At 42.4% G+C, this 23,978-nt stretch overlaps 5 protein-coding genes across 5 annotated transcripts; 3 read left to right on the top strand and 2 right to left on the bottom strand.

The window, feature by feature from the left end:
- Window positions 1-50: 50 nt before the first annotated feature.
- Window positions 51-506, top strand: H6S33_000005 (uncharacterized protein; the record flags this gene model as incomplete). The annotated part of the gene is made up of 1 exon (XM_044831883.1): window positions 51-506. One exon carries the CDS (start codon window positions 51-53, stop codon window positions 504-506), a length of 456 nt encoding a protein of 151 aa, XP_044699564.1.
- A 5,601-nt stretch (window positions 507-6,107) lies between these two features.
- On the top strand, window positions 6,108-10,557 carry H6S33_000004 (uncharacterized protein; the record flags this gene model as incomplete). The annotated part of the gene is made up of 4 exons (XM_044831772.1): window positions 6,108-8,852; window positions 8,916-9,619; window positions 9,696-10,113; window positions 10,231-10,557. The coding sequence occupies 4 exons, from the start codon at window positions 6,108-6,110 to the stop codon at window positions 10,555-10,557; spliced, it is 4,194 nt and encodes a 1,397-aa protein (XP_044699563.1).
- A 361-nt stretch (window positions 10,558-10,918) lies between these two features.
- Window positions 10,919-11,227, bottom strand: H6S33_000003 (uncharacterized protein; the record flags this gene model as incomplete). The annotated part of the gene is made up of 1 exon (XM_044831661.1): window positions 10,919-11,227. One exon carries the CDS (start codon window positions 11,225-11,227, stop codon window positions 10,919-10,921), a length of 309 nt encoding a protein of 102 aa, XP_044699562.1.
- A 37-nt stretch (window positions 11,228-11,264) lies between these two features.
- Window positions 11,265-12,395, bottom strand: H6S33_000002 (uncharacterized protein; the record flags this gene model as incomplete). Its single annotated transcript, XM_044831550.1, has 3 exons — window positions 11,265-11,666; window positions 11,796-11,968; window positions 12,071-12,395. 3 exons carry the CDS (start codon window positions 12,393-12,395, stop codon window positions 11,265-11,267), a joined length of 900 nt encoding a protein of 299 aa, XP_044699561.1.
- An 8,969-nt stretch (window positions 12,396-21,364) lies between these two features.
- On the top strand, window positions 21,365-22,402 carry H6S33_000001 (uncharacterized protein; the record flags this gene model as incomplete). The annotated part of the gene is made up of 2 exons (XM_044831439.1): window positions 21,365-21,410; window positions 21,466-22,402. Coding segments are annotated over 2 exons (983 nt in total), but the record flags the coding sequence as incomplete, so codon positions are not given.
- Window positions 22,403-23,978: the final 1,576 nt, after the last annotated feature.

Genomic DNA, 23,978 nt, shown 5'->3' with positions numbered 1-23,978 from the left:
CCCCCAATCGACATAGAACCGCGAGCAGCAAGTGTTCTGCTGGGAAAAATATGCCCCCGCCAACCATACCCTATGCGACATCGACAACAAGCTTTGTCACTAACTCTGAGCAGGCACTTTGTGGTGTATTGGCGGTCTTTGTGCTCCTCCTCTGCTTCGCTGCGCCAACTTATATCATCATCTATCTCCTCAGCCACTTTGACGCAAAGCATAGCACCACCGCTCAGCGCGGCTGGATCATCGCCTCACTCGCAGGTACGAGCGCCTCCTGGATGGGCGTGATTACTCTCAATAATGTTGTGCATTTTCTGAACCCGCTGAGAGACGATGGGACGACGCTCCCGGCAGGGATAAGTTTGAGAGAGCTGAGAATTCTTGTGCCGAATTTGAGGATCCTATTGATACTAAGATATGTATACTTATCGCTGTTATTTGTGCCGTCGGTTGGGGCGTTTGTGATCGTGGGGAAGATGATCATGGAGAGTGAGACTTGTGTGAGGATATGATTTATAATTAGGTGGACCATTAAAATAAGGGAAAAGGTCTAATATACCATGAAATCGCCCTGGAACACCCGAATCTACCACAGTTCAGTGCGCAACCCAGTCTCATCAACCACACCCCACCATACCTCTTTGGAGCTCTACATACTCAGCTAATAATTTATTTTTTCAGGCTCTTATTCTCTTTTCCCCAGTTTGGTTTCCTTGCCGAATCTGTTTCGTTTGCTAACATCGTTTCGTTTACTAGGAGGACCGTTTCGTTTCGCTGCCCATAGCTGCCAGTAGCTATAAGCACCCTCAGCCTGCACCCAATAAGACCTTGATTTTCCTCTGCTCCAGTGGCAGAGTGTTTGGCTGGACTGTTTCGTTTGATATACCTGTTTCGTTTGGCCGTTTCGTTTGGGTAGCTGTTTCGTTTGCTGTGACCTGTTTTGCTTGTATAGAAGAGCCGGTACTATTGCCATCTACAATCTATCATACTGACTTCTACATGTAGGACCTTGGGTTTAACTGTTCTTCTGTCACCTATGATTTTGCCAGAGGGTATTGTTTGGGTGGCGCATTTCGTTTCTGGGCGGCATTTCGTTTTGACTGACCATTCCGTTTCGTTTGAATGTCAGTTCTGTTTCGTCTTCCTGTTTATTTTGGCAATGGATCCACTGTTTGAAATGTGTGATTTCCGGTTGCAATTACTATAAAAAGGTAGTATTCGTACTGTTGTTGAACTCCCTTCTAATCTTTCTAGAGACACTTTCATACGATATCACTCGCTTTTCTCCCTAAATGATGCCCACAACTCCTCTTCAAATTGGGCAGCTCTTCGGATCCTTTCATATGTTGAAGGAGTCGGTACAGGATTGGTCTATTACAGACAAATTTGAATACCGTACTTTCTTGAAGGACAAGTCTCGGGTGGATTACAGATGCAAAACTGACCTTCCTCGAGCGGGTGATAATAGGAACGACTGTCCATCGCGAGTGTATGCGTCCTTGACCCAACAACAAGATTTGAAGATATCTCGTCTCTCCTCTACACATATTTGTGTTGGCTCAGCAGCCACCATACACGGCACACAAAACACTCAATCCTGTCTATGTCGACAGATTCCTAATCACTTGATTGTAACCAAAAACACCACGCCCAAGGAAATTATCGACACAATACCGGTGCACTTTAGCGAGCATATCCAATACAAGGTAGCTCAACGAGCTTGTACTGCCTTATCCAACAATCAGCTGGAATATGACCGACATGCGTATTCCCAGCTGCCCGCCTACCTCCGTACCCTACGCGCAGAAAATCCTTTTGTGTACTGCAATATGGAAACAATACCGGATTACAGTGACGCCGAAAACAATTTGCAAATAAATAGATTTCATCGGATCTTTATTTCAGCAAGTCAAGCACGTTCCTCTTTCCAACAATGTCGGAAACTTGTCGCTGTTGATGGTACTTTCTGTAAAGCGCGTTTTGTACAAACTCTTATACTAGCTGTAACAATCGATGCAAATAATCATATGGTTTTACTTGCGTGTGCGATTGTGAAAGGGGAAAATAAGGATTCATGGGTTTATTTCATTACACATTTACGTGCTGCAATTCCCGAAGTCACTGAGTCTACTATTATCAGCGATAGGGATAAAGGATTGATGTATGCGGATGTGGTTCTAGGTCCCCATATTTCACGCGCATTTTGTTGTTTTCATCTACGCGAGAACTTCAGAACATGACATGGGTCGCGTCTTACCGATGCGTACTTCGCGAAGATTGCAAACGCCAAAAGCCGTCAAAAATACGAGGAACAAATGCAACTGTTGCGGACTGAAAAACCAACAGCCTCTGATTACCTACAATCAATCGATAGGGAAATGTGGGTAACTGATTTTTTCCGAGGTTGTAGGTATGGGCATAATACCTCCAACATTGTCGAGTCGATGAATCATAGCCTAAAACTCCAAGGTGAGCTTTTAATCCTTGACTTATTGAATGAAATTTGGCATTCCCAGATGGCTCTCCATTTCCGTCGTCTATCAGAGTCTACCAGAACTCCAACTCTATTTACCTCCTTTTGCACAACTGAGGCGGAAACAAGTAATGTTTGGGCACGAAGCAATACAGTTCAAATGGCTGACTCATATACCGGAGAGGTGCAACAAAAACTAGACAGAGAGTGGGGGAATGACAAAGTCTATATAGTGAATTGTAAGATTTTCCGAATTCTTTCAATTTGTCACTTTTCCGACTCTTTAATAGACTTTAGTGAACACCCATACTTGTACATGCACCAAATTCCAGGAAAATCAGATTCCGTGCTCACATGCTTGAGCTTGTATTCTTGCTATCAACCAAGCACCTAACTCATATTTCCCTCAGATTTTATCAGTTGCAACCTGGAGAAACACTTATATGACAAATTGGAGGCCAATAAGTATTTAGAATCTCGAGGCAGAGCCTCACCTATGTCAACCTCCAACAACAAAAAGAATGCCAGGATGGCCTAAAAATAGAAGAGCAGAAAAGGGTGACCGTGGTTTAGCGGCTTTAAATTATGCAAGAAGGGCCAATGGCGAAGAAATTCCTGCAAGCAAGCAGAAATGTAGCAGTTGCGGTGGAGTTGGGTATAATGCTAGGATATGTAAAGCTAGTCACTCCTAAATTTGGACATATAGTACGGGTTTGGTTCATGAGACAGCGTTGCGCACTGAAATGTGGTATATTCAGGTGTTCCATGGCGATTTCATAGTATATTAGACCTTTTCCCTTAAAATAAAGTCAAAAAGTTCAAGTTGCCGGAGAAGGGATTAAGGAGTCATAAGAGATGTGACTAAAAGGTGTATGTTTCAGTATAATTATCTTGGAATGAAATATCCCGAAAACCACTATATATGAGATCTTCGTTACTCAGTGAGAAGAGGGTCCTGATCATGATCATCTGTGTGGTATTGAATCGAAGTGGGGAAGAGCACAGTAGCAGGTTGCATGGATCTCCGAGTGATACTAGACGAGAAATGATTTCTTGCCTTTGAAATTTTAGACTAAAGCTTCTGTTTGCGATTGTGTAATTAAATGACTGCGTATTGAACACTCAGGATAATATGAGTACGTAGGGAGGGGAGTCGGCAGCTGTATGAGAGTGTTTTGTAATTTACACGGCTCCAAGTCTACGTCCTTCGTAGACGGTCCAATACAACAGTCATGGATGAAAGATGAAAAGCCGCACGCATAAAAGGGTTGATGAAAAAGGCTCATAAGGTAATGCCTGTGTCATTAGTATTTGACTGGTATCGGAAGGTAATTACTGGTATAGGATAGCAGATAGGAGAAGGTGGCTAATGGAAGGGTGCGCATCTCTTGTCAATTGGTTTATATACTTCAGGAAACAGGTACAGCAATGCAAATCGACGCATTATTAGACCACCCACTCATTTGAAAATATACTTGGGAATGATTTAGCGAACTGAGGAACACCGATCTTTAAAGGGATATTATTGAGAATACTGCTATCGACAAAATTGCCTACTTTCCTAGAATAGCTGATGAGGGTTCAAGAGCAAAAATTATTTCCGAGTAGGTTACAAAAGTACTTATATTAGTTATTGAAGTGCGTCCACTGATTCAACGAGGACGTTGTAATGTCAACTAAAGATGGAATAGGCAAGGGCTAGTATTTATGTTCTCCAACACGAGATGATTTGAGATGTCTCAGCACTCGAGTGATAATGAATGATAATAAAAAAGTCGAATGAAAATTAAGTTTTAGGAAAGTTTATGAAAGCACCAACTGTACGCATATATCATCCTAGCATTACAGAATGGGCTTTGATTGTTTTGGTATAAATAATATGGCAGGCGATAGCTGGAAGGGATATTTTCGTCAGGGAGGTGTGGGTCCAGGGTTAGGATTGAGGTTGCGGTTGACAGGTACCAGCAATAGTATCATTTATCCAATGAGAAATCGACGGGCACCAAATGAAAAAAAACATGCATAGCTAAACAACAATAATGATGAATGCATACTGAGTTAGGTTACGGGTTTTGAAATGCCAGGAAACCAAATCTGGTATCCAATTCGTCTCAAAATTATATCTTATTGCTGTATTGAACAGTTTACAATAAAAAAAATTTATAAAAGTTATTTCAAATCTCTTTGGAGTGTAGTAGAATGTAAAGATAAACAATAAAATATATTTTGAGAGTATTAATAGGTGTAATTGGACGGCAATAAGTTAGGATCCAGGCCTATATATTAGCGATTCTAATGGTTGTTATTCTGTAGGCCCTTTTGTTCTTAAAACTGATATATTTATATCACGCAGAGTACAAAAGTAGACCTCTCAATTTTTTAGGTTCTAAATGGTATTTGTAAGTTCTCTCTGACTTCCATAAACTCTCTTTTTATTGCCTTGTGATTTAATTTCATTTTTGCCTCCAGTTTCAATCTTACTGCAACTATTACAATTCTTCCTTATGAGTCGCTTAGCATACCCAATGCCTGCAGGAATTGTTCAGCGAAAAGAAGTCAAACTGTACCTGATAGATGAACATATTTACTGTTTTAAATTGCTTCAATAGTACTCAGTCTAGTTCAGTGCCAGGTTGAATTTAGTTAATAGATGAAAAGATGTCCTTGAGATTTGAAAGTTGCTTGGAGACTGGTCTTTTGTTAACACAATTCAGGCTGAACAGAAAGTAATGTATAGCTACATCACCCATCCCGTCTTGCAGGATACCAATCAGGAACCCGTTTGCATTCATATTTTAGACCATTATGGTATAAAGAGTGTTCCACCGATATCTAGCTCTCTACCACGTGAGTAACTTCATTAGGAAATAGATTTAACTATAATAATGTTTGTGGAAAGGCATTTTGTGGAAATGCATTTTTCGGATATCTTTGCAATAGAAATGCATTTTTTGGATGCTTTTCTCAATGGAGATCTGGTAGGGCAATCTCAAGGGGGTAAATAGTGAGTATTCCGCAGGGTACGAAGGGGGTAGTAGAGCTTGGTATTGGAGACTGCGATAGGGGTCCTGAGGGACTCTAGCATTGGTAAGGGTCAACGGTACAAGGGAAGTAGTGGCATGCTAGTGTTCTTGATTGAAGAAAAGGAAATAATATTATATAGTAATAGACAGCGTAGGTACAGAAGACGTTGCATATCAAAAGAAAGAAGAGAAACTTAACAGAAACGGGAGCGAAACCTACTAATATACCCAAGGAAATCCCAGCGATGACAAATCCAGAGTGACTTACACATTTGCGACCGATAGAACCCGATAGAACTCAATAAAACCTTTCTGACTAATCCAACTCCTCATAACCCAATGGATTATCTAATCGATTGTCACGAACCATACTGCTATATCAAACGTATGAGTTATTAGGAAGTCTAGAAGGTTCCGTGGGATTAATAATCGGTTGTCATCCCCTTTCTATAAAGAGTCGCTTGTGTCTCCTGTTGTCTTTCTTTCTCTTTCCTTATGCAACATCTTGTATTCTACTTTGGGTTATTACTTTGGGGGTTCGCCTCGCTTCAAATACATTATCTTACTCTCAACCCAAGTTACGTCTGCTGTCCCTCCTGCCCCGTGCATCCGCTGTTATGATCTTCGCCGCCTCCCTACCCCTCGCCGCATCCTCCTCGGTTAACCCGCCGACCACCGTTATCTCCGCCCTCGTGCGGACCTTTGCCTCTGTCCTCGTACAGACCTTCGTCGCTGCCCTCTCTTCAGTTCTTGTACAGACCTCAGTCCCTGCATTCGGGTATACCCCTGCACCCTCCCTCGCCCTCACTCGAGGCCAGCCCTTCCCCTCGAGGAACCTAACCATGTCCTTCGACCCCTCAACTTCTACCTCGCCCATGGTTCTTTACACTATGTTGCGTCACTTAGGGTCGACTGACATCCACCAACTTGCTTCGCTTATGCGACCATCGATACCCTCGCTCTCCGCGGAGACCACAGACACCATCATAATGTTCACGAATGCCGCACTCTTCCTTCTAGCCTGGACTATAGCCTACCTTCTCAGTAGACTCTGCATGCAGGCCATGAAGGAACCACTCGCCGACCACATCCCACCACTAAAGCCACCCCAGCGTACTCGCCGCCTACAATGCCGCCTCCTCCGACGCTCCATCCCTTGGCAACGACCGACAGGGAATGACCCGGGCTGGTGTTTTTTGACACTAGCCTCCATAACCTTCCGGCCGTACCTCACCGGGTTAGGATTTTACCCATCACCGGTTAAAGTCTTGAACACCCTCCACCAGCTAGGAGCCCCACTACGCCCCACACTCATCACCCTCCACCGTGGCACAGACCATGTCGAGGATGGCTCCGGTCCCTATACTGCCAGGCGACTACTACGGTCAAGACGGATAGGTGCCAAACTCAAGATTGGGCAACACCACCACCCCGGTGACTGTGAACCATTCGAGATACCGATACTGCTGTTTAGGAACAAGGACAATCTCCACGCCCTAGTCGACACAGGAGCCACCGGGTATGGATTTATCGATGCCTCGTTTGCCCACTCCCGCGGCTACAGCACCGAGCCGCTACCCACGCCTAGGCAGTTACAGGTAATCGACGGCCGACCCATCGCTTCCGGAGCTATTACTCATTCCTGCAAGCTCCGCCTCGAAGTAGGCGCCCAAGTGGAAGGGATCTCCTTATTTGTCACCCAACTAGGTGACACTAAGGTAGTACTGGGTCTCCCCTGGCTCCAACACCATGCCGCCAAAATTCAATTTGCAGACCGATCTATCTCCTTCCACGCCGACCGATGCCGACAACATACCGCTGCCTTATGGGCCTCCACCCTCGCTTCCTCTCCGCTGACTGCCGCCACCGCCACCCTGCCACCACCACCGATACCTCCGAGATCTACCGCCACCACCACCTTACCACCACCCCCGATACCCCCAAGGCCTACCGCTCCTCGCCGTACCATCGCTCTGTCGGCGGCCCGCTTCCATAGGGAAGCACAACAGCCCGAAAACCACCTCTTCCTCCTGGCTGCTCGTCCCGCCGGTCCGAACCCAACGTCGTCCAACCCCACCGAAGAATTGGTCCCTACCACCTACCACCAGTACCTCCACCTATTCCAAGAGTCAGAGGCCCAAGCGCTCCCTATCCATCGGTATATCGACCACGAGATCCCGTTGCAAGAAGGCAAGCAACCGCCATTTGGCCCATTATACAGTATGTCATCAGAAGAGTTGAAGACCCTTCGGGAATACCTTGACGACCAACTGACTCGAGGTTACATATGCTCTTCTTCCTCCCCCGCCGGAGCCCCCGTCCTATTCATCAAGAAAAAGGATGGCTCCCTACGACTATGTGTGGATTATCGCGCCCTCAATGCCCTCACGGTCAAGAATCGCTACCCACTGCCGCTGATCAACGACACCCTGGATAGACTCAAAGACACCAAGATCTACACTAAGCTGGATCTCCGCAATGGATACAACCAGATAAGGATAAAGGAAGGGGAGGAATGGAAAACCGCTTTCCAGACCCGGTATGGACTGTTCGAATACTTGGTGATGCCCTTCGGACTCACCAACGCACCCGCCACCTTCCAAGTGTTCATGAACGACACCCTCCGGACCCACCTCGACGACTTCTGCACGGTGTACCTCGACGACATCCTGATCTGCTCGAACACGGAGGAGGAACACCAGCGACATTTCAACACCATCCTGGACAAACTACAAGCGGCGGGGCTCCACTGCAAGCCCGAGAAGTGCGAGTTCCACGTCGATCGTACGGAGTACTTAGGGTACATCATATCGGGCGAAGGGGTTACCATGGCTACCGATAAAACCAAGGCGATACAGGAGTGGAAAACACCTACCTCGGTACACGACATACAGGTCTTTTTGGGATTCGCAAATTTCTATCGGAGATTCATCCGCGATTACTCCAAAGTGGTATCCCCGATGACGAACATACTAAAGAAGGACGCCCAGTTTGTATGGACCCCCGCCGCGGACCACGCCTTCAACCAACTAAAAGAAGCTTTCACCACGGCACCAATACTGAAGCATTTCGACCCCGAACGGGCCTGTATATTGGAAACCGATGCCTCTAATTTTGTCGCGGCCGCCGTGCTCTCCCAGAAAGACGACCAAGGAATCCTACACCCAGTGGCCTTCTACTCCCATAAGATGATGTCAGCCGAATGCAACTACGACATTTCCGACAAGGAGCTGCTGGTGATTGTCCGCGCGTTTGAGGAATGGCGAAAGTACCTGGAACCGAGTAACCAGGAGATCACGGTACACTGCGACCACAAGAACCTGGAACATTTCATGTCCACGAAGATCCTTAACCGTCGCCAAGCTCGCTGATCCCTAACACTGTCTTCCTTCAACTTTGTGGTCACCTACCGACCGGGTACGAAGAATGGAAAACCTGATGCCCTCACACGTCGATCTGGAGATCTCCCTAAGGAAGGGGATGAAAGACTGACCCAACAGCATCAGGTTATACTCAAGCCAAAGAACCTCCGTCTAGCCGCCGCACTAGAGGTCCCCAGACCCGCCAAGGTATCACCCGCCCGGCAAAATGAACTGCAGGCTGCCTTAGCCAACGACCCGCTGTCCAAACAATTGATGAAGGACATCATCGCAAGGAAAAAACACTCTCGCTTCCTTCCCATCGGGGAATGCGCAATCAAGGATGGGTTACTGTACTATCAGGGCCTACTATATATCCCCGACGATGCCACTATCAAGCTGGAGATCTTCCGCACCAACCACGACGCACCTCCGGCCGGACACCCGGGACGTGCCCGTACGCTGGAACTCCTGTCACGAAACTACTACTGGCCCCAAATGCAAAAGTACGTTGCCCACTACGTGGACCACTACGACGCTTGCACCCGGATCAAGCCGGCCCGATATGCCCCTTATGGCCTCCTCAAACCTCTCGCTCCCCCAGTCAAACCCTGGTCCTCGTTGTCAATGGACCATATCACCGGCCTACCAGAGTCACAAGGATCCAACGCCATTCTCGTAGTTGTCGATCGACTCACCAAAATGGCCCACTACATCCCCACTAGAGATACGGCGGACGCCCCCGAACTGGCCACTTATTCTTACAACAAGTCTGGAAATCTCACGGGCTGCCAAAGGATATAGTATCGGACAGGGGCACGACCTTTAACTCGCAGTTCTGGAAAGCACTGTGCAACCAGCTGGATATCAAACCTCGATTCAGTACCGCCTTCCACCCACAAACCGACGGACAGACCGAAGGAGTAAATGCAATCATGGAACAATACTTGCGGGATACGTCAACTACCAACAGGACAACTGGGCAGAATTTCTCCCGCTGGCAGAGTTCGCGCACAATAATGCCACCACGGAGCCCTTAAGGGTTAGTCCCTTCTTCGCCAACTACGGGTATAATCCACAACTAGACATCCTGCCCACCGAAGAGAGACACGACGCCACGCCGAAGGAAGTATTAGAGTTTGCCAACTTGATCACCACCCTACAGACCGCATTGCGATCCGAGATCCTGTACGCCCAAGCCACCGCTGCTGATAGCGCCAACACCACCCGACTCCCCGAACCACGACTAGAAGTAGGGGATTTGGTATGGTTGTCGCAAAAACACATACGAACCACTCGGCCATCGGATAAATTGGACTATAAACGCTTAGGGAAATTCAAAATAATCGAGCGCATCGGATCTCACGCCTACCGACTGTAGCTTCCCCCATCGATGAAGTCCCATCCTGTATTCCAAGTCTCCCTGCTAGAACCCGTCCGAATGCAACCTCTTCCTGGCCATATACAACCACCTCCGCCGCCAGTAATCGTCGAAAGGGAAGAGGAATTTGAAGTGCAGGAGGTGCTAGACTCGCGGATACGTCATCGGCAATTACAATACCTGGTCAAATGGACAGGCTATGAACAACCCACCTGGGAACCTGCCCGGAACCTCGATGCGGAGTTAGGATCGCTGCAACGTTTTCACTCTCTGTACCCTACTAAACCCGCCTTAGTCCCTAAGAGGGCCTTACGGGGGAAAGTATAAGTTTCTTATGGTTTCTTTGGTAAATGGGACTGTACTAGTTTATGTTCCCTGGTGTCGATCTTCTCTTTTTACTTAGCTAGACCTTTCTTTTCTTATATTGTTCTTGTCTGCTTGCTCGCAGGAGCTGGCCTTTGGGGGGAGGAGTTAAACTGTTACGAACCATACTGCTATATCAAACGTATGAGTTATTAGGAAGTCTGGAAGGTTCCGTGGGATTAATAATCGGTTGTCATCCCCTTGCTATAAAGAGTCGCTTGTGTCTCCTGTTGTCTTTCTTTCTCTTTCCTTATGCAACATCTTGTATTCTACTTTGGGTTATTACTTTGGGGGTTCGCCTCGCTTCAAATACATTATCTTACTCTCAACCCAAGTTACGTCTGCTGTCCCTCCTGCCCCGTGCATCCGCTGTTATGATCTTCGCCGCCTCCCTACCCCTCGCCGCATCCTCCTCGGTTAACCCGCCGACCACCGTTATCTCCGCCCTCGTGCGGACCTTTGCCTCTGTCCTCGTACAGACCTTCGTCGCTGCCCTCTCTTCTGTCCTTGTACAGACCTCAGTCCCTGCCTTCGGGTATACCCCTGCACCCTCTCTTGCCCTCACGCGAGGCCAGCCCTTCCCCTCGGGGAACCTAACCATGTCCCTCGACCCCTCAGCTTCTACCTCGCCCATGGTTCTTTACATTGATACATGAAAGTATCCCCTCCCTTCAAGCGTGCGCTCCTACGAGACTCAACCTTAACTTTTTCTTCCATGGTATATGCATAAAATAGTTCAAAGATTTTCGGTAAAGCTTAAAGTCAAGTGTGCTACTGGAAAGAATATCGATTTCTAAATCGAGGAACGGACTAGGTCCCTCCCCTTCACCAATTACAGACCATTCGGTGCGGAGTACCGATCCAAGATTATGTTTACCAAGAATTGCCCAACAATGCTCCGCAGAGTCAGCCTCGATGATAGCTAAACGATCGTCGATATAGCGACAATAAACTTTAATTGGATTATCATGCTCGAATGTTTGCACGTTAAAATTAACGTTTTGTTCGTAGTACGCAGCATAAATATTTACGATATCAGGGGAGCAGGCAGCTTCCATTGCTAAACCTTTGAGCTGTAAATAGAATGAGCCATTGAATTCAACCACCCTATATTGGTTGATGATTCTGATGGCATTTTGCAGTAGATGTATGTTATCATTCATAACGGGGTCTAATTGGCCCGGGTGATCCGCAAATCATACAGCGATGATAGAGTTTGCATCTGCAGGGATGTTCGGGTATATTGCAACTACATCGCCTATGCAAACGAACATTTTACGGCGGGTCTGGCGGTCAGGGATAATAGCCTTGCGTAGTAGTACCGCAATATCCTTGGCCGATTGAACGATCCATGGTGTTGCATTAGCGGCACCGGCTATTTTAACATGTACCGATTTAGCAAGGGAGGATTTAACCCAAGAATATACGGGAGCAATAGCACGAATGGCTCATGGTTTCTTATGGATCTTTGAGATACAATGAAATCGAGGGATGTCAAATTGCAAGTTCCACCACTCAAGGTATTCCTTTTCTTGCTTGATAGCTACATCGATAAGGCATTGTTTGATATCGGTAAGATCACGCCTTACTTCATGGATGGTATTGGCTAGCCACTTGAATCTTCCGTTGATCGTGTGATCCTCGTTGTAAGACAATAAGGCGGGACCAGGGTTCTCTACCCAACCAACTTCTAATTTCCAGTAGTTTTGGCTGGCAGTGAGAAATTTCTCCACTTCGCTTATGTACCAATCACCTGAAAGGATAACAGGCCCAAGGTTCTTGTCCGTTCCTTTGATTATCATTTTTTGACTTTCTAGGAATTGAGAGAGTTCTTTCCAACGGGAGCGACGGTCTCGATGTAAGGTATTAGATCTTACGGGCTCCGCATAATCCCTGTGAAGGGAAAGCTCACTACATGTAAGTCCACTCTCAAGTGTTTTACTTATTCTCGGTGGATACTTTTTTACGTTCGTAAATGAGAATTCCGGATTCCATGGTTCATCATTGTTTTTGTCACGGTTAAAGCAAAAGTATTTCCCACATAGTGAATAGGTAAATTCATCAAATGCAGTGGAGATTAAATTTTTATTAAACACGATAGGATACAGATATTTTAAATTAACCCCCAACTCATATCTAACCCAGTCTGGGACAGAAAGCCCTGATTCGAAATTAGGATCTGGCCAAAACCTGCGAAGCGCTAATAACCTTTCGGTATTAGCTTTCACGATCAAGATTTCTGTTTGCAAATGGGCGGTGAGATTTAATAACGTACCCAGATAGGAAGAGGGCTTATCGTAGTTAAAATTTGTAGCTAACAATTTTAAACCTTCACTTTCTTCCCTGACCCTTTTACGAAGGTAGAGGATGCGACCCGTTTCTGAGTTGTATTCCGTGTAGTCGGTGCAGTAGGTTTTCGAACCTTCTGAATCTTTTTTATACCCTGTGGTTTGGCCGGAGCCTCTATCTTGGGGGCGGTTTTTCCCTATATTGCAGTTAGATAAGTAAATCAAGTTTTTCGGGCATGAGAACCCTACCACCTTGCGTTTATTGAACCAGTTTTTTGGCTTAGCCATATCTTTAGGCAGAAGCGATTTAATAAGTCTTTTCAGCCGAGCTTCTTCCAACTCTGGCACTTCTTGGTCAATCTTCAAGATTGTTCATTCTTTGAGAGAAATCTTCTTCTACAGAATGTACTACTAGTTGAATTTTTTATCCGAGCCATTCATAACACTCGGATTGTTAATAAAGTTGATTAGGGTTAAGGGTAGAGTTAAGGGTAGGGTTAGCTAGGGTCCTAGTAGTGAAATGTCGGACAGGATTTTGAGGTTGTTAAGGTTAGGGTTAGTTAGGGTTAGTTAGGGTTAGTGATTAAGTGTTTTTATTCGACTCTAGCTAGGGAGATAGTTACTAGACTAATTACAAATACGATAGACATAATCTACGGTATAAGCTGCTAAACTAACCACTCAGCGGGGATGAAAGGATTTAAATACATGCATCATCAATAGCATGTACAGCGGAGTAAAGTATAGAACAGATTGGAGAATTGAATAACGAATGGTAATCAAAAAAGGAATCCAGAGAAAACAATAGTTGGAAAATAGGAAGAGTATGTCAAAGGCTAAGGGCCAACGAAAAGATCTTAACCTAAATTACCAAGTTAGTTGCTCCATCCAGTTATCATACTTTCTTCACACAATCCAAATCCAAAAATATCTAAAACCAAACTATAGCGGCCCCAGACCACCACACCACCCCATTGATTTTCCGAGACTTATATTATAAATAGATACTAGTATACAAGCCAGATAAAATCAATTGTGATATAAGTAAATATAGAAATTCAAGGTAATGCTAATTCATTAAGAAAATGTTCGGATAATATTTTATTCCACTTAACCAATATTTGATATGCACGGTTGTGACCTCCAATGTTGAGTAAATAATCGATAATAGTATATTTTGTTGATAGTGGAAGTAAAGCTTTATCAAGCTCCATGAAATCCGTTTCTGATACGCTTAGAATACCGTCAAATAATCCTAGTTTTTCCATACATTGAACATGCCCTCGATCAAATCTTATTCCGCAAATACACTTTTTACCCCAACCAAAGATACCTCTTCGCCAATCCCATAAATCTTTTTGCATCTTCGGATCGTCAATTGCTACAAATACTATTAGCATTCATACTAAAAGTTTGTAATATGAAATACTCACCTAAAACATCGATCATATCCAAACCCTTCAGACGTGAATGAGGTTCAACAATTGCCAATAGTTTACTCATTTTTTCATTCCTGTAGATTATATTGCCAGTTTTATCTCGAAGAAGAAAAGAGCGTAGTCGTATTTTGGAAGGTTGACGTGGTAATAAAAATGCATTCTCCTCCGTTATGAACCGATCATACAATTTATCATTCCGTAAATAACCAATTAGAAGCTTCTTCGTATTTCTTTTAGGTAATTGTTTAATTATTGTCTTTAATGGATTGCTTTCGTTCATAAGTTCTAAATGTAATTGGAAGCTGCAACGAAGATGTTGTAGACGCTTTCGATATTCAAGTACTCCACACAGGTTTCCGAACAGTTTTGGCCTTTTTGAACGCCCACCAGCTACCCAAATCATACAACTATTCCAAACCTTTTCCAAAGGTTTGAGAAAGGTACTTTTCCTTTTTGATTTCATATATGGGTCAAATAGTTCAACGCCATATTCCATTGTTGGCATAAGATATGTTTTGTACATATTGAGTCGAACACGCGGTGTCCAAGAATCTGAATGGAACTGAAGAAATCCTTTTAATCTCATTGTTTTTTCAATGAGATTATCCCGATGCCTTTCAAAATCAATGCCATCACACCCTATAGGAAACCCCAAATAACCATATGTAGTCACGATAGGTATCGGTACTCCGTAGAGACATAATTGAATGGTTTGTTCTTTTTGAAGATCCAGTTTATCAATTACACCACACTTTGAGACATTGAATTTCATTGCATGATTGTTGGCCCATCTCTCACATATTTCTAACATTGCGGTTGCATGACCCCAATCAGTGGCAAGCAAAACGCCATCATCCGCAAAAAATAGAGCTGAAGGTAATTGATCTTTCGTAACAATTGTGGGATTCAGTTCAGAAACAAGCGAGTTGATGAATTTTTTGAAAATAACCGGTGAGAGTGGTGAACCCTGTGGCAAGCCGATATTTCGATCAAGCTTCTTTGACGCCGTACCATTCACAACTATATGATATGACATTGACTGAAAAAGAAGGCTGATGAGTAGACAGATGAGATATTGAGGCATTCCATTATCAATTAACTCTTGCACCAACAATTCTTTACTAACTTTATCAAATGCAGCTTCAAAATCCAAAAAGACCGTCAGAGGTCGTTTTCCTGAAGCAAGGCTATGGTTGAGGATTAAAGCATGAGTTTGAGTTGAATAACTAGACCGAAAACCACCCTGACAAGGATTCATTTGATTGAAATCCCATATCGAATCTTCGAATATTGGTAAAATTAGACTCTCAAATATCCGTCTAAACATTACAAGAACAGAAATAGGTCTTGTATTTGATGGTGTATAAGGCTTTGTGGAGTTTTTTTGTAATGGATATAGGATCGAACTATTCCAGCGTTCAGGAGTTGAACACGTTTCTATACACATTTGATAGAGAAATGATAAATCTGTAATGAATTCGGTTTCAATCAAATTCTTAATCTGTAAAATATGAATTCCATCCTCCCCGCATGCTTTCGTTGTTGAAAACTTTGCAACAAATTCCTTAATTTTATCAACGGTCACCAATCGCAATAAATAGTCTTGATATAATCTATCGTTGACGGATGGGAAATGTCTGATATAGGTATTCCGGGTTATACTTTGGCTGTCATAAACCTTTGAATATTTGTTTTCCAGGTCATGCATTACTGTAACTGAATTGTTGTCCGAACTCATTATTCTCGATTTCGATGAACATCGTTGTAATCGTTTAAAGAGACTAACTGTTGAACCACAATCGTTGGAACCGACCAAATGCTTAACATATTTATCTGGACAGAGTCTTTCCTGATAAGGTGAAATAGTTCCCAATACTACTTCAGATGCAGTTTGGACCTTGGTCATCAAGATAACATCCAATAAATCTATATCTTTGCTATCTGTGGCAGAATCTTTCTCTAGACGAACAAGGTCGTCAATCATTTTGTAACAATCAGAGAACTCCTTCTTTTTCGAAGGAAGTAAACAACAATCTGTAGAAGTGATATTGATGTTTGAATATGACGGTGTTTTCTTCATAAGCTTGTTTACTCGATAGCGATAAATATGATGGTAATTGTGCTCAGACTTGAATGCAGAATCGGAATAATTCTTGAGATATAATTTAAGAATATACTTGTGATCGGTATGAATACCAGCTATTGCTGTAGATTCAAGCGACAGTTGTGGGTTTTGATTGTATAATCGGTTTTTAATGAATGCATGATCTGTGCCAAGTTCCAGCGCTTTGCCATCCGGTCTCATTCTAGATAATCCCGCCACTGATTCCCAGTCATGTATAACCTTCAATTTATCCAACGGTCCAACTTTTTTCTGATCCCCAAATCGAATATTGATATCGCCTAGTAATATATCAATTATAGGTAACGCTGCTAGTTGGATTTGAATGTCTGAAGCGTTCATTGTCGTGGGAGGAAAGTAAACTCCAGCAAATGTTACACCTTCTAACCATGCTATCAAAGTATGCTGCGTACCTTCCACCTTTAGAACCTTGTTTCGCCACCATTGTGAAGCTAACAAATATATACCACCGCTAAACCTCCCTTTCTTCTTTTCTGAGATTGTCGATATAGGTAAAATTGTTGTTCCAATCACCGCCGGATTAGACATTCTACTACTATGATTGGTATACCAATGCTCGGCTAAAAACAAAAAATCATAATCATGTTCTAACATTTTAAGTATGTGATAAAACTTTCTGTCCTGTAAAGAATGGACATTCACATAACCAATTTTCATTGTGGTACTCATAATTCCATCGATTCTTCGAATTCAAAACTAGATTTCGATTCACTGAAAATATTAGACCCTAAACCATATTAGCATATTAAAAATCAAAGCGAACAGCTTTTAGATATAGAAACGAATATCGAGGAAAGCATACCAGGAGCATTCGCATATGAATTTCTGGATTTTGTCAATTGAACTTTGAATTCATTGGACCATCCATGTTTTCCTATCCAATCTCTTATATAGTCTTTCGTTTTAGAATTGCTTGAATCATTTGAGGAGTGAGCGAGACCTTTGATCATTGCACGCCTTAATGATTTCCTCATAGCATCGTATTTGACATTGGACTGCTCAATATCAGGGTTATAGCATTTTGGATTCAATGGGTCAAAGTTCTTTAATACCGATAAGGAAGATATAATTGAAATTTTTTCTTTCAATTTTGTAGTATAAGAGGAGAGAACAACAATTTCCAAAATATCATTATTGATCCAACTTAAATTCAATATCTTTCGCAACTGAACTTTGCATGATGATTTCAAAAATGTTTTTGTTGAACTGTATGATCCCCGAACAAAACCATTTATATATATATGATCGCATCTTGGTATAATATTTTCTGGTAGTTTTTGTTGCCTACTGAAATTTGCTACAGTAGGTACTCGACGCTCCCTTTGATGCTTGAATGATGATAACGTTGATAACTGTGAATCAATTTTCGGTACCGAAAGATCTGGTAGTTCTATTCAATTCGTTAGCGATCTTTTCAGATCAAGATCAAAGTAAATGATAACGAGAGATAGTTACTTACCAGTTGCTATACTTGTCGGTTTGCATATTTTGATATTGGATTTGTTAGTCTCCATTGTTTCTAGCCTTTCCAATAATTGTTGCAGTTGTAATTGGATATTGATAATCTCTGTTTTTAAGTCTCTCATCTCGTCACGTTCGGATAGTAAAACCGTTTTGTCAGTTTTATCATCAGTTGCTGCCAATCGAGGAGGTAATGAGTCCTTATTTCTGCGTTTTGGCTTTGGTTGAGACTCATTTATTTCAACACCGATACGTTTTTTGCTGGGAGAAAATCCAGTCGATTGAAAATCTTCTTTTGCTTTATTGAGTATTTCCCTTTGCATTGTATCAATTATTTCATTTCCAATCGATGGAAATTGACGACAATGTTCGATAAAGTCAGTTGTACTAAGTGTTTTGGTGCAATCTTTTCGTACAGATGATTGGTTCGCAACTGAGCTCAAAAGTTCCCCACATTTGCAAACAAATCTTCTATATCGTTGACCTTTTGAATTCATATTTCCCGCACTGCTCTTTCTAAAAGTACCATTACTGCCAACTCTCAAGCATTGGGGACACGATATTATCGCATTGAAAGTATTGTGAATGCAGTCCGCAAGTTCAGCGTTGGTACCTTCCGCTCGTACCGCTTGATACTGTTGCACATTGGCAGCCATAACTACAGCACTGCACTGAAATATTAGTCATATCCGTTTGATTGAAAATTCAAAACCTTGAAATACTATTCACCTTTTACGCAATATCAATTGTACAATCAAAGTGATATTTGTACTGACGATTTCTAGGAATTCTCATAAGGATTTGTATGCAAAATTGAGAATTTGTGATTCCAAATAAGAACAACTCTGTGTAAGGAAGAGGTTGATCTCTAAATTTCGAAGGGGATACGAAGCCCTATATATAAGCAGTTTAGTTGGAAAAAAAAACCGTTAATAAGAGAGACTGGAATAAAAAATATTGGCTCAGCCTAGTATGCCATACTAGGCTGAGCCATTTTGGTATCATTTCTTGATTCAAAACCTATACGGACTATAGAGGGTTAATTGCCTCAGCCTGATATGGTATACAAGGGTTATCAAAATCAAAATTAGGTATTTATAGTATTTTTATTCTCTGTTACTCATTGGATAAAATTATATAAATGCATTTTAGTTTCTTTTTTTGATCGCAAAATTGGGTAAGTGCAGGCGGTCTCCCTGAAATTCGAAATCATGCCACTCAACAGTGTAATGTTTGTCATAAGCGCGCTGGTAATAACAAGGGAACCTGCCGAGCAGCACCTGCAGTTTGACAATAAGTAGAGATAACTGTTTTAATAATCTATAAACGTTGACTAACAGGTACATACGGATCACTGGGTAACGAGGTTGGTAGGTCGTGAGTTCATTAGGCCTTGAGGTCATGAGGTCGTGAGGTTGTGATGTCGTGAGGTCGTGAGGTCGTGAGGTTGTGATGTCGTGAGGTTGTGAGGTCGTGAGGTCACGGTGTCGTTTGGTAGCGGGGTCGTTGGTTAGTGAGGTCCTGAGTCGGCCTGGCCGGAATGTCATGCGGTCGAACAGGTCACGCAAGTTGTAGAGGTTAAACAGGTCAAAAGGCTTGAGCAGTTGGACAGAGGAGTTGGGCAGGGGAGTTGGGGCATTACTTTGAGCGACAGAATCATTAGGGATCTATTTAGATATCAATTTTATATAATCTAATATGAAGGCATCTTTACCCACTATGAATTTCTATTCGTTGGGTGCTAGTAGTTCCAAGCCCAATGGATTCGGTTCCGACTCAAGTGGTTCCGGCCCTCCATGTGTTTCAGTTTGAAGAGCCATGGCATGGATGAAAGCAATTCGTCAATTGTTTGGCAATATAAAGGTTTACTACAAAAAATACTTGTTTGGTTACCCGAAGGAATTGGGAGGGTAAGAAGAAAGATCCAAATTGTTGTAAACAGTGTGTGACATAAGCGGAGTCTTGTTATTTTATTTTTCTTTCATTTAGTTAGGTGGAGGCGGCGGAGGAGTACAAGCTTGCTGAATACCCTTTAGTGGGTGTGGCCAGGGGTTAGCAGGATAGTTTTGGAGTTGTCGTATTACAATAGACTACGGCCTGCATTCAATAAATGAGTGAAACAAAAAAATGAAAAAATAAAAGTGATACTATTTTTGAAAGGTGCAATATTGAACAATAACGGCAACGTGTAACTCCATTACGTGAATTTAGCATATTAGGCGAAGGTAATAGAGTTAGCGCACCGCCTAAGTCACAACCGTGATGGATATGACTTCAGAACATAGCGGTATTGAGTAAAACGGAACCGTGTAAAGCTAGAATATAATGTTACCTAACTAGGCATTTGCAAAGTAATAGGCACATCGCGAACGTCACAATCATAGAGGGATCCGACCTTAAAATAAAGCAATATTGAATGAAAATACAACCGTGTAACGCCATAAAGTAACATTACTGAATTAGTCATAGCTAAAGGAGGGGCGGCAACGCACACGTCACAACAACGGACGGATCCGATTTGGAAACGGAGCAATATTGAATAAAAATGCAACCGTGTAACGCCATAAGGTGACATTACCGAATGAGGCATAGCTAAAGAAGTGGGCCCATCGCGCACGTCACAACAATTGAGGTGTCCGATTTCGAAACCGAGCAATATTGGGCAATAGCGGTACTTATAACTTGTTTCTATTGAGCTACCCGATTAGGTATAACCCAATGAGTATGGCCATCGCAAACTTTAATATTACCAAACGAACCGGTATGTCAATAATCGAACATGAGATAAAAACGGCACTGGGATACTGCTTTATCTCGAAAATTTATATTCAAGTAAATAGGGTACCAATATGAAGATTATATAAGCAAACTCTCCTATTCTAAAGAAAAAAAGCTTCCGATGATGACTAATCATATATCCAACAATTCATGGAATAAGTACTGCCCAAGTACTCACTTATCTCTTTTCTTCTCCATCCCCTTTACATACTCCCGGTTGATTTGGAAGTAAGTATATTATTATTTAATTTTATTTTTATTATTGATTTAGAATGGTATAATTATACTAGGTTCAGCCAATGTACTGGCTCTACCTGGTATGGTATACCAGGTAGAGCCATTGTATTTCCGTTCATAATTTCTTTAGTTTTTGAGCTATTGACTTACTTTTTGATGAAAATGAGTACGGGAATATGGATAAACTAACATTGTTTCCTACGATAGCTCGAATTATAACGTACGATAGTACAAAGCTTAAAACGTTTACTGACATACAAACAGTAAGTTGATCTTGATTTCTTGACCCTAATAATTTTAATTAAGTATTTTTAGTGTCAGCCCAATCCCCTCCTGCTACGTCAAGCCCCCCGGATAATCCAAAATCAAATTTGGACCGGATTTAATCTCGTGTTGGTCGTTCGGCTGTACTTGAGGATAATTATATGCCTGACGTTGAAGAACCGGTCATGAGATCGTCTGACGAAGATTGTAAGTTTGAATATCTCTGGATCAGGTAAAAAACTGTTTCCTAACACTCTAATAGCTTCTGAACAAGAAACTCCTCAACCCCGTCCGGTACGAGATGGCGGAAGCTATTTCCTTCCGAGTACCGAAATTGCATATCGTGGCAATTATATTATTAATTTGCCTGACGATCCTTATGGTTCGTGCAATCGTGAACAAGCATATCGTATCCACCATCATTATTCGGTTGAATATCAAAAGCTCTGCAAAAAGTTTGATGAAGAAGACAGAGTTGGTGGCGAAGAACCCCCAGAAGTGCCTGAAGAAGGATTGGAAGAGGAAGACATTGAACGCCCAACGGGTACAATGGTTGAAAAATGGAAGAATCGTGGTTGGGAGTGTCAATTGAAAGTTTTGCAGTCTTATGATAACGAAGAGGATCCCACCAAAAGATTGACAGCAAAGCAATGGGATAATCTCTTGGAATGGGTATATCAAGCTTTGTTGCCAGAGAATATTTTGGCACTCCAGGAAGTATTCTTCAATGCTCGTGGCGGAAAACCAAATCAGCCAAACTGGTTGCAGCGACCAACTACCGAAAGTCAAATTGATTCTTCTCAATTGATCTGTCTTCAACGCATTTTTGAGCTCAATAACCTGGGAACTAGAGGACGGTTAGATCAAATCATGCACCGGATTTGCTGTCTTGATATCTTCATCGCACAACGTGAGCAAGTCAAGGTGGTAACAGAAAATTCCCCACCCACTAAACGTATCCGCGTCGATAAGTCAGATCGAACTCGAAATACTCGTATTCAAAAAAAGGTCAATGATGAGCTACTTCGACTTTACCAAGAGCAAACACGTACGACAATGACCACGATGACAACTCTCAGGAACTGGTTGAAAGATGGCAAGAAATGGAACTGTTTTTTTGATGATGACTACCTACGCTCTTGTCTACTTGCTATGATTTGTCTCCTCCCAACGGATGGAAAATTGACATTTTCACAAAAGTTCCCTTTACATGTATGGCACTTTTTTGTCGCTAATCTTCATCACCTCTGTCCCCGTCTAATGGATATCGCAAAATCCTTGGAAAACTCCATCAAATCATTCAGGACATCCGGTAGATTTGAAAAACCATTCCAATATTGGTAGCTTATGCCTGCAGTTGACTTTCATGCGGTGGATGGTTATAAAAGATATCTTAAATTTGAACAGGATATGACCGTTCAGGAAGGAATCAATCTGATTCCTCAATTTGGCAGGAAAGGGGCTGATTTCAAGAGATATAAACTTTGGCAACCAAAGAACGAAATCGGATTCAAAGTGTTCCTCCTCATGAAGAAATAGAGGTCGCTGGCCCCAGTCAATTTGCTATCGTACCAAGATGTAGACTAACACTCAGAACTGGTATTGCCCCTATTCGAGCATCTGAGAGACTCAAATCTCACCGAAAGGTTACTGTCAATCATGATCCCAATAAACCAGCACCAACCAGTTCGAGGGGATTTGCGCTGGAAGTTAGACGGCCTCTCATTGCAACTGCAACTGATGTTGAAGAGAATCTGGCGTTGGATGATATTGATGTACAACAATCCTGAATGTCCGATGGTGGAGGTGCCACACCAGTATATCGGCCAGACTCTGAAGCCGAAAATACGCCAGACTTGAGTATGTTTCCATACGTTGTATTGTACTAGAATTAATACTGATAAATATTTTATAGCCATGATTCCAAGCTCGGTTGTTGACCTTCACAGAGAAATCCACGATGTCAACATCCCAGACTTTCTGGTCGAAGATTTGAGGCGTGCTACAGTTGTTCAGGTCCCATGCTCTGATATTGGCGATAACAATAGTCCAGTCCAAGAGGAAAACCAACCCGAAACTGCCGTTGAAGGAAATTTGGAACGTGATGCGGACTGGGATAGTGATTATTTATTTTCAATTACAGAGAGTGATATGGAAAAGAATTTCTAGTATTTTGGAATGAATTCAGCTGATTTGAAGTATGGAACGTTGTTTGGAAGGATTCAAAGGATTTATATGATTTATGAATTAACGGCCGAATTGCTTTGTTTTTGTTCTATTACCTTATTGTTTTCGAAATTGACATCAGTGTTATGAGTTGATTATTTGTTACAGATAGGCTTTGAAACTCTTATTTTCTGGAAAAGAATTTATGGTACGATGGAATGAATTCAGCGGATTTGAGTTACGGAACGTTGCTTGGAAGGATTGGAAGCATTTATATGATTCAGGAATTACCTGCCGAATTTTTTTGTTTTTGTTCTATTGACATATCGTTTTTGAAATTGACATCAGTTTTATGAGTTAATTATTTGTTATTGATAGGCTTTGAAACATTTATATTCCAAAGATCAAACGCTTATTCAATTCATTTTTAAAAAAATACAAGTATTGAAAATGTTGCGATTGTCATTTTTTGGCTTATGAGTGTAAAGAATATATTATTGCATATAAAAAACCATGCCTTTGAATTGGTATTTTATCGAATAACACCTTTTGCTACATGTAATTCATAGATACAACAGAGACAATAGGGCAAACAGGAATCAGTTTAAT

Source organism: Morchella sextelata (genome assembly GCF_020137385.1).
Source record: "Morchella sextelata strain SCLS chromosome Unknown scls_1, whole genome shotgun sequence".
Classification (NCBI taxonomy): domain Eukaryota; kingdom Fungi; phylum Ascomycota; class Pezizomycetes; order Pezizales; family Morchellaceae; genus Morchella; species Morchella sextelata.
The sequence above is the reverse complement of the archived record's forward strand: the minus strand, read 5'-3'. Positions and strand labels throughout refer to the sequence as shown.